The sequence below is a fragment of the Pristis pectinata genome, chromosome 8 (assembly GCF_009764475.1).
Source record: "Pristis pectinata isolate sPriPec2 chromosome 8, sPriPec2.1.pri, whole genome shotgun sequence".
Lineage (NCBI taxonomy): Eukaryota > Metazoa > Chordata > Chondrichthyes > Rhinopristiformes > Pristidae > Pristis > Pristis pectinata.
The window spans coordinates 1,082,483-1,093,669 of NC_067412.1; the positions used below are offsets into that span (position 1 = coordinate 1,082,483).

The 11,187-nt window shown below is 49.9% G+C and overlaps 1 protein-coding gene across 2 annotated transcripts in view; it reads right to left on the reverse strand.

Annotated features, from left to right (window-relative positions):
* Positions 1-8,726, reverse strand: part of anks3 (ankyrin repeat and sterile alpha motif domain containing 3) — a 20,111-nt gene extending 11,385 nt beyond the window's left edge. For both annotated transcript variants that reach the window (XM_052022562.1, XM_052022560.1), the window contains exons 1-7: positions 8,666-8,726; positions 7,419-7,602; positions 5,662-5,860; positions 3,620-3,741; positions 1,921-2,002; positions 1,296-1,431; positions 321-491 (exon numbers count right to left, since the gene is read on the reverse strand). In XM_052022562.1, the coding sequence (XP_051878522.1) occupies positions 321-491; positions 1,296-1,431; positions 1,921-2,002; positions 3,620-3,741; positions 5,662-5,860; positions 7,419-7,588 (880 nt within the window). In that variant the 5' untranslated portion in view covers positions 7,589-7,602; positions 8,666-8,726. The remainder of the gene's footprint in view (positions 1-320; positions 492-1,295; positions 1,432-1,920; positions 2,003-3,619; positions 3,742-5,661; positions 5,861-7,418; positions 7,603-8,665) is intronic.
* Between the last annotated feature and the right edge of the window lie 2,461 nt (positions 8,727-11,187).

An 11,187-nucleotide genomic window follows, 5' to 3' on the forward strand; every position in this document is an offset into this window, starting at 1 on the left:
CCATTAAACCACTGCCCAGTCCACACTCCTAACCATACTGTGCCTTCCAGTGAGATCAGATCCACTGCAGCTCTTGCTTCTGTGTTGGGGCCGTGAGTTCATGCCTGCTCCTGAGAGCTCATCACACAATCCTGGATGATGTTCTCAGTACAGGAACGAGGGAATGCTACACTGCCACAGGTGCTTTCTTTTGGTTGGGATGTTAAAGCAAGACCGCACATTCTCACCCCCTACTGATCTCTTCAGTCTGGCTGCTACTGGATGATCATCTCCCTGCACCGCCTCTGCCTCCACAGATAATATTACCAGCAATATCTTACCATACTGCCGTGACCATCGGCCAGCTTCAAGGCGGGTGATGTGGGCTAATGCCTGCGGCCCATCGTGAATGCTTGGACCTTTGGTTCTCCGAGACTGCGGGTGCCGAGCTTGTGGTTGACGGAGTTGGAATGGGCAGAACTCATCTGAGGAACTGAAATCTTCATCCATTCCTGCACAGAGATCAAGGGCTTCAGACTGCTCCTTGACAATCAGCATGCTGCACACCAAACCCTGACCTGGGACTGCCGAACAGAAGGTCCGCCACAGCCCACACCCACCCCTGGCTCTCCCTCCATCACTCGCCTTCCTCTCTGTCACACCTCCACTGATTCAAGTAAAGGCAGGAAATCCGCCTGGTGAAGCCACCTGCCTCGATGATGCTCCAGGTCCTTCCATTCCCACCACCCAGCTCCCCTACCCTTTAATCCAGCTGTTCCTGATCTCATCCTTGCAGCATTCTAGCTCTCAGTCCCTCACCAGAATCACCTGGTGAGTGTGCAAAACAGTCGGAGGCAGCAGCCTATGATACTGAGTCACACAGCACGGAACAGGCCCTTCGGCCCAACTGGTCCATGACGACCAATTTGCTTAACTGAGCTAGTTGCATTTGTCTGCATGTAGCCCACGTCTCTCTCCAATGAATCTCTTATCCACGAATCTCTCCAAATGTCTTTTCAATATTGTAACTGTACCTGCCTCAACCACCTCCTCCGGCAGCTCATTCAACATACGCATAACCCTCTGTGCGAAAAGGTTGCCCCTCGGGTTCCTTCTAAACCTTTTCCCCTCTCACGTTAAACCTGCGCCCTCTAGTTTTGGACTCCCCTACCCTGGGGAAGAAGACTGAGTGCATTCACCTTACCATTGCCTCTCATTATTTTATAAACCTCTATATCCCAGTCCTGGAGCAATCAACAGTTGCGTGCTGGACTCCCTGAAAAGGGAGTAGCCTCTCCAGCTGCAGTGCAACCTACCCATGTCCCTGCGGACTGACTTGGACACTGGGGCAGTGTGCAGGTCAATGAGACTTGCTATCTTCATATATCCATACATCAGAGCCAAGGAGCGGGCGGTATCTCCATTGTCATCCTTCACATCAACTTGAACGTCCTGTGTTCACAATTATTTAGGATTAGATCCTGGACATGCACACGCACACACAAAGTCCCAGAACATGTACCCAGATTCTGGACATTATGCATACAGACCCTAGGTGCACGGCTCTGGAAGCACACAGACACTTGCTGTGCTCTACACCGAACCAGTAACCATAGATGGTGTGTACCACAGTCCAACACGGTTGTAATGTGTGTCCATCTATCCAAAGCCCAGCAGATGTTGGCCACTAGAGTGTTTGCTGCTCTGTCTGGCCCCACTGCCACCCATTGGTCAGCTGGCACAGCACAGGCTGGGACTGACCGCTACCTCTCGGGTCTGTGGGGTGGAGCTCGGCACGCCGGTCAGCAGCACCGCGCGGCAGCCTGTCACCCTGGGTCCCAGGTGGACGGTGGTTGCATCCAGCTCAAGTTTCACGTCACCCACCCACCGCACCCAGAGCCGTTACCACTGCATGGGATGGTAGGAACGAGCCACACGTACATGATTCAGGAGGTATTGGACAATGATCTCGTGGCCCGAGGCAGCAGCTTCCATCAGAGGTGTGAATCCATACGTAGGCTCCCTGAAACAGAAGACATCAGTGTCACCAGGCATGGCAGGGAGGGGGGCGGCAACAGTGGGGCTGCTGATACAATGTGGAGCGTGTTGAGGAAGTGTGGAGGGGGGGGGGGGGGGGGGGGGGGGGGGGGGGGGATGTGAAGTGATAGTGTGAGAGGTTCTGCCCAGAAACAGGCCCTTCGGCCCATTGTGTCTATGCCAACGATGCCACTGCCTGCATTCATTCCATCTCCCTCTGTGCCCTGCTCATTCACGTACCTGTCCAGGTGCCTCTCAATGTTCCAGCCTCCTCCTCCTCCTCTGGCAGCTTGTTCCAGATACCAACCACTGTGTGTGTGTGAGAAATTTACCCCTCAGGTCTCCTTTAAACCTCCTCCCACTCACCTTAAACCTGTGCCCTCTAGTTTTAGACACCCCTACCATGGGAAACAGACTCGAGCTATCTACCCTATCTATGCCCCTCATATTTTTATATACCTCGATCATGTCACCTCTCAGCCTCCTTTGTTCGAGGGAAAACACACCCAGCCTATCCGATGCATCCTTAATAAACTCAAGCCCTCCAATCCTGGCAACATCCAGGTGAATCTCTTTTGCACCCTCTAGCTTGATCACATCTTTCCTGTAACATGGTGATCAAAACTGCACACAATGCTCCAGGTGTGGCCTAACCAACCTTGTGTACAACTCTCATTCTCAATGTCTCAGCCGAGGAAGGCAAGCATGCCACGTACCTTTTTCACCACCCTGTCTACCTTTGTTGCCATTTTCAGGGTACTATGTACTTGTACCCCTCTCAGTCCTGATGCAGGGTTTCGACCCAAAATGTCGAAACATTTCCCCCCACAGATGCTGCTCAACCTGCTAAGTTCCTGCAGCAGTCTGTAATTTGCTCCAGATTTCAGTATCTGCAGTCTCTTGTTCCTCCAGCAGATTGTTGATACAAAAATCTCCACTAGGGTCCCAGCAATCTCCTCCCTTGCTTAGCCCGTAACATCCCAGGGTATACCTGGTCAGACCCCAGGGATTTATCCAACCTTGTGTGTTTCAGGACCTCCAACATCACCTCCTTCGTAACATTGATATGCTCCAGGATATCACTGTTCCCTCTCCTGAACTCATGCACTTTCATGTCCTTCTCCACGGTAAATACAGATGAGAAGTATCCATCTCCCATGGCTCCACACAGATGATTACACTGATCCCGAAAGGGATCTACTCTCTCCCTAGCTAATCTTTTACTCTTAATATATTTAGATAAATCTTTTAGGATTCCCCTTTCTCATATCTTCCAGGGATATCCCATGGCCCCTAGACAGGAAGCAGCACGTGAATCTCTGCTTCACTTGGAAGGACTGTCTGGATCCCTGGATGGTGGGGAGAGGTAAAAAGGACAGTGTTGCATGGGAAGGTGCTGTCAGAAGGGATTGAGATACAGAGTAACATTGTCCGTCCAGTTAACGTCTCTGGTGGAGAGAAGGTTCTGGTTACAATGTAGGTCCAGCACATTAACATGTTGTTTTGAATGCCAACAGACCCGCTGATACTCGGAACATTTCTACATTACTTGCTGTGGCAGAGAGTATAACGTGCGGCCACCCGTTCACATGTTCCCTCTTACTTTAAGTTTGCATCCGCCCCATTGTCCAGAAGGAACTTGACCATCTGTTGGTGCCCAGTGCTGGTGCAATGGAACAGGGCAGTCCAGCCCCTGTCATCCTTCATCTCCAGCTCAGCTCCTTGCTGCATCAAGACAAGAAAAGGCCATTCAGTCCATCAATCTTATCCTTTCAATAGGAATCTCACTGAAGTCTGAACTCCCGATATCCTGACATTCCCAACAAAGTTCATTTCTACTTCTGATTCTCCTGTGGTTTACTATTCATAGAACACCATAGCACAGTACAGGCCCTTCGACCCACATTGTTGTGCTGACATTTTATCCTGCTCTAAGATCTATCGAACCCTTCCCTCCCACATAGCCCCCTATTTTTCTATCATTCACATCGCTATCTAAGAGTCTCTTAAATGTCCCTAATGTATCTGCCCCCACAACCTCTGCCGGCAGTGCGTTCCACGCACCCACCACTCTCTGTGTAAAAAGCTTACCCCTGACATCCCCCCTATACTTTCCTCCAATCACCTTAAAATTATGTCCCCTTGTGTTAGCCATTCTCGCCCTGGGAAAAAGTCTCTGACTGTCCACTCGCTCTATGCCTCTTATCATCTTGTACACCTCTATCAAGTCACCTCTCGTCCTTCTTCTCTCCAAAGAGAAAAGCCCTAGCTCGCTCAACCTATCCTCATAAGACGTGCTCTCCAATCCAGGCAACATCCTGATAAACCTCCTCTGCACCCTCTCTAAAGCTTCCACATCCTTCCTTTTATGAGGTGACCAGAACTGAACACAATACAATCTCATTTACAGTTACAATCTCCATTTATTACCAACCTTTCTTATTTAATATTTTAACATTGATGGTACCCTGTTAACCTCTGCTGTACTTACTGTAGATCTGAACCATCTTTTCTCATGGCTTATCTCTGTTTAATTGATCTGCTGTCCTAGAATCATAAGCAGTTACTACATGGAAAGAAGTAATTGTGGCTGTGAGACAATGCCAGCCATAAATGGACGGGATTGCTGCTCCCTTGGAGTAGTACATCCCTTGTATTATGGTATTTATTATTTTGAACCAGAGCTCAGCCAGCACAGTGCTGTAGAATCATGGTTCATGCTATATATCACATACAAAGCTCCCCTATGATGTTTGAAGGTGACAAGCTTCCTCTCTATAACCCTTTAATATTTTTACTTATTTGTTCTCAGGATGTGAACTTTGTTGGTGTACCCAGTAATGATTAGAGTCATAGAGCAACACCGACACAGATACAGGCCCTTCAGCCCAACCAGTCCATGCCGCCCACCCAGCTAGTCCCAATTTCCTGCATTCGGCCCATATCCCTCCAAGCCTCGCCCCTCCATGTACCGATCCCAGTGCTTCTTAAATGATCCTGTTGTACCTGCCTCACCCACTTCCTCTGGCAGCTCGTTCCACATACTCACCACCCTCTGCGTGAAAAAGTTGCCCCTCAGGTCTCTCTTAAATCTTTCCCCTCTCACCCTAAACATATGCCCCCTAGTTTTGGACCCCCCTACCCTATGGAAAAGGCCTTTACTGTCCACCTTATCTCTGCCTCTCATAATTTTAAACATTTCTGTAAGGTCGCCCCTCATTCTCCTACATTCCAAGTTCACTGTCCATCCTTAATTGTCCCTTAACTGAGACCCTTGCTAGGCCATTTCAGAGGGCAGTTAACTATGTTTGGTGTGCCTTGACTTGCAATATAGACCAGAATAGCTAACAACGAGAGGTTTCATGGTTACCATTACTGACACCGACTAATAGCATCAGATTTATTTAGTTACTTGAATTTAAAGTTCCTGGCTGTGGTGATGGGATTTGAACTCATGTGCCCAGATCAATAGTCTAGACCTCTGGATCCCAGCCCAGTAACAACCACTGTGCCAGCATACTTGTGTGGACAACAGCAGGCCCAGCAGTTTCTCTACTGTACCTACGTCTCGGACATACCCCCTGCCAGCTCTGCTCCAACCCCGAGCTCAGACGATGGCCAGAGTCGCTCAGACTGAAAACTGACCTGAAGCAGGAAATAGGCGATACTCTCATTGCCGCAGCTCGCTGCCAGCATCAGGGCGCTCTGCCCTCTCTCTGTCGTCGTGTTGACATCCACTCCTGCCTCCAGCAAGAGGTGGACGATGGTATCGTGGCCGATGTACGACGCATACATCAGGGGAGTCCAACCACCCTGGTTCTTCTGATTGGCGTTCACCTCTCCTCTGAGCAAAGGCAAAGTGAGGGTCATTCTTGCTGTCAGCACATCGCTGGCACACTCCTCCCACAGACAGGACCCACCTCACACGGCTCAGCAACACACTCCAAGGGTCTAGTAATTAAATTGCATAACAGCATAGTGCAGTTGAAAAACATTTTCCCAGAGTGATACGTGATAGCAACCATTTCCCAGTTGTTTATACCAATCTGGAAGTTCGACTGGTATTTCTGGGCATGAGTCAGACTTGACAGAACTTCTGTGTCGGGGCACCCACGAACACGTCATTCTGTGCCCAAGTCTCCCTTTGAACACAGAACAGGTCCTTCAGCCCACCATGTCTGTGCCAACTGTGATGCCAATCTAACTAACCCCATCTGCCTGCACAGGGTCCGTATCTCAGTTCCCTGCCTGTTCCTGTCTAAATGCATCTTAAATGTTGCTGTCATATCAGCTTCTACCATCTGCCTGGCAGTGTGTTCAGGCAGCCACCACTCTCTGCCTTGCAAATCTCCTTTAAACTTTCCCCCTTTCACTTTCCCCCTCTGCCCTCTAGTACTTGATATTTCCATCCTGGCAAAAAGACTAATTATTTACTCTATCTGAGCCTCTCATCATTTTATAAACCTCTATCAGGTCTCCCCTCAGCCTCCGATGCTCCAGGGAAAAGAGTCCAAGTTTGTCCAACCTCTCCTCATAGCTAATACTCTCTAATCCAGGCAACATCCTGGTGAACCTCTTCCGCACCCTCTCCAAAGTCTCCACATCCTTCCTGTAGTGTTGCAACATTAACGGCACACAATGCTCCAAATGTGGCCTAACCAAAGTTCTATACAGCTGCAACATGACTTCCCAACTTACTCAGTGCCCCGACTGATGAAGACTAGCATGCCGTACGCCTTCCTTACCACCCTATCCACGTGCTGCCACTTTTGGGAGCTATGGACTTGCACCCCAATATCCCTTTGTGTATCAGTGCTCCTAAGGGTCCTGCCATTTACTGTACATTTTCCTCTTGCACTTGACCTCCCAAAATGCATCATCTGACACTTGTCTGGATTAAACTCCACCTGCCATTTCTCTGCCCAAGTCTCCCAACTCATCTATATCCTGCTGTATCCTTTCAGAACCTTTCTCGCTGTCAATTTTCTCCACCAATTTTCATATCATCTGTAAAGTTACTAATCAGACCACATATATTTTCAACCAAATCTTTAAAATATATTACAGCTAACGGAGATTGTTGGAGCAAATAAGTTGCTGGAGATCATCAGCAGGCTGGTCGGCACCCATGGGGAGAGAAACAGAGTTTATGTTTCAGCTCAGAACTGGAAAACACTTTTACAGATGCCTGTGTCACAGTTTAACAGGGAACACTGATTGAAGCATGTGGTCTAATAGCTCCAAAATATTTATTAAGACGACAGTTTACAGAACTTAATGCTGTTTGGAGAAAATGCACACAGCACAGGGTCAGGGCCTCCAGCCCACAGTGTCTGCACCCAACACTATGCCAAATTAAACTAACTCCTGAAATGGTGGCTGCCACTGTCCTCCTCTCTTACCCACGGATCCATTCTTTGACTACGTCGTACTGCCCAATCGATGCTGCTGTGTGAATGTCCAGTGGAACATCCAGGTCGGCACAGCCCATAAGCTGTTCAAATCCGTGCCACATCGACAAGCTGCGATTCAGAAGCTCTGTCTCACTCGCCTCATCACTCAGCTCAGACATGCTGCTCTCTCCTCCTGCACAAACAGATCAGCTTATCATATTCCTCCAGCAGGTAAAATACTCCACGCATCAACAACAGGTAGTAAACCCACACTGTCCAGCCCTGGGACTTCCCACTGATGGACCGGAACCAGGTATGTGTGATCAATATCCATGGGACTGCTCACACACTTGGGTAGTAATCACACCAGCCCCTGTTCAGCACATAAGGTCTACAATACATACAGGCCTCAGTGACAGCAAGTGCCTGTGGCACAGGATGAGAATTTGAATAACAGAGGTAGGAAAACATGAATTTCTTGAGGACTGTTATGTGATTCATGTGATTATCTGTGTAACTCAAAACCATTTAAACACTTCTAAAGGGTGGTCATTGTTCTATTGTCAGAAATGCAACAGCTAAGTTGCAAATAGTAAACTCTCATGCACAGCAATGTGATAATAACCAGATAACAAGTTTTAGTGATGTCAATTGAGGAACAAATATTGGTCAGGATCCTGGAAAGAACTTCTTTGCCCTTCTTCGAAATAGTGGCTCTTTCGAACCCGCCTACAAGAGCAGTGGGCAACTCAGGTTTGTGTCAGAGGAGGAACCCCCGACAGTGGTGGCCTCCCTCAGTAAACAGACACACGACCCAATCCACTGAGCAATGCTCGCACGGGATGGGCGGCACATGTGTGTCGGTACTCCTGTTGCGATGGATTACTCCGCACCCTCAATGTACCAGTAACCCCGCAGCACTGGGTTACAAAGGACAAATGACCCTGTTGCCAAGGGTTACAGTTTAGTGTATCACTGACCCTCGTTGCCACGGGTTACCGCGCACCCTGCGACGGAGACCCCCGTTGCCACGGGTTACCGCGCACCCTGCGACGGAGACCCCCGTTGCCACGGGTTACCGCGCGCCCTGCGACGGAGACCCCCGTTGCCACGGGTTTCCTGCGTCCTTTGCCCGACGACGGGTCGTTGCCGCCGTCTCCCACGTCCACCGGAGCCACCCGCCCCCCCCTCACCGCCCCCTCCGACCCGCCCCGTCCCGCCCCGTCCCCCGCACCCCCGGCCCAGCCGCTCGGTACCTTCTGTAAACACAAATACTGCGGCGGGTCAGCAAATGGCCGCCGCGACGCTCAGCGCCGGTCCTCTTCCGGCTACACTACCCCACGTGACGCCCATCAGCCAACCGGAGCGGCTCCGCAGGAATTCGAACAACGAGAGGCTGACTCACCGCAAGATGGGCTCCCCCCCCCGTCACTAAAGCCTCTGCTCCGCCTGCAACAGCGGCGCGGCCTCGGAGGACTCCCCCGTGCGGCTGCTCGCCGCCACTTGCGCGGAAACTTTACCCAAGTTTTAAGTTGCGGACGATTATTTAAACAATGAAGAAATGATTTAGTTAACCCCACGGTGTTCGTCAGCTCATGAAGTGCTTTCGATTGTTTCGTCATTGGGGAAGGGGGCGTGGCAGATGACCTGTGCACAGCAAGATCCCACAAGTGGTTAAATCAGCGGTCAGTGGTGATGCTGACCCCGGGCCGGGCACTGGGGACAACCTGCACCGTGTTGCCGGTGCCCTGGTCGGTGTGGCAGAGGCACTGACCTCCATCTCACTGCTAGGAGAATGTGGAATCAAGTCCCACTTGGGCATATTCCAAGATGGGACCCACCCAAACCATGGTCAGCGCAGCAAGTTTGCTCTGCGACAACACGGGGCTTTGCCTAATGAATAACTCCGAGCTCGGATGTCCCACCATGATCAAGGCAAGGCACTGGGTGCAGGAGGATTCCTTCGATGAATTCTCATCGCAGGGAAGTGTAGGGGAGCAGATCAAGGAGGTCGGAGGTGAAGGAGGAGATGTTTGGGGTAATGGAACGCATAAGTCCCCACAGAAGGCTGAGATCCATCCCAGGTTGTCATGGGAAACAAGGGAGGAGATAACTGGCATAGGTTTTTGCATCTTTGTTAACCACAGGTGAGGTACCAGAAGACTGGAGGGAAGCAAATGTTGTTCCTTTAGTTAAGGGCAGCAGGATAAGCCAGGTAACTACAGGCCAGTGAGCCTTGGGTCATTGCTGGTGAAATGACTGGAGAAAATTCTAAGGGATAGGATTTATGTACATTTGGAATGCTGGGGGCTGATCAGGGACAGTATGGATTTCTGTGGGGCAAATCCTGACTCACTGATTTGATTGAGATTTTTGAGAAGATAACTAAGAAGATTGATGAACGCAGGGCGGTAGATATTGTCGATGTGGACTTTAGTGAGGCATTTGATGAGGTCACACATGGTATGTTGGTCTAGAAGGATTGGATCCAAATTTAGCTTGGTGCCAGGAGGCAGGGAGGAGTGTTGGAAGGATGTTTTCCTGTTTTCTGCGACTAGCGGTGTGCCACAGGAATCTGTGCTGGGACCTTTGCTGTTTGTGTTATATTGAATGTGTATGTCGGAAGTACATGGAACATTGCATTACAGGCCCTTCGGCCCACAATGTTGTGCCACAATTTTATCCTGCTCAAGTAGGGGTAGGACATGTCCAGTAAATGGTAGGGCACTAAAGAATGTTGATGAACAGAGACACCTTGGGGTTCAATTACATAGCTCCCTGAAAGTGCCAACACAGGTGGATAGATAAGATATCTTTATTAGTCGCACGTACATCGAAACACAGTGAAATGCATCTTTTGCGTAGAGTGTTCTGGGGGCAGCCCGCAAGTGTCGCCGTGCTTCCGGCGCCAACAGAGCATGCCCACAACTTCCTAACCCGTACGTCTTTGGAATGTGGGAGGAAACCGGAGCACCTGGAGGAAACCCACGCAGACACGGGGAGAACGTACAAACTCCTTACAGACAGTGGTTGGAATTGAACCTGGGTCGCTGGCGCTGTAAAGCGTTACGCTAACCGCTACACCACCGTGCCTGGATAGGGTGGTGAAGAAGGCATACGGCGTGCTTCCCTTCATAGGTTGGTTCACAGAACATAAAAGTTGAGTTGTTATGTTACAACTTCACAAAACGCTGGTGAGACCACACTTGGAATGCTGTTATAGGAAGGATGTGATGGCGCTGGAGAGGGTACAGAGGAGATTCACCAGGATGTTGCCTGGACTGGAGGACTTTAGTAATGGGGAGAGGTTGGATAGACTGGGCTTGTTTTCCCTGGAGCGAATGAGGCTGAGGGGTGAGCTGACAGAAGTATGTAAGATTATACAAGGCACGGATAGGGTAGGTAGTCAGATTGTTCATCCCATGCTAGGGATGTCCTAAACTAGAGGGCAGGGGTTTAAGGTGAGAGGGAGGAGTTTTAAAGGGGATCTGATGGGTAATTTTTTTTTACACAGAGTGTGGTTAATCTCTGCCAGAGGATGTGGTGGAAGTGGGTACAATCACCATGTTTAAGGTGCCTTTAGACAGAAAGTTAAATAGGCAAGGCAGAGAAGGATACGGTCCTAATGGGGGCAAATGGGATTAGTGTAGAATTGCAAAAAGATTGGAATGGATATGAAGGGCCTGTTTCTGTGCTGTGCGACTCTGAGGTAGTAACACGGTGTGGGTGGACTTTGTGGAAGAGGGAAGGTAGGTGTGGGGTCGGAGAGAGGGTTTTA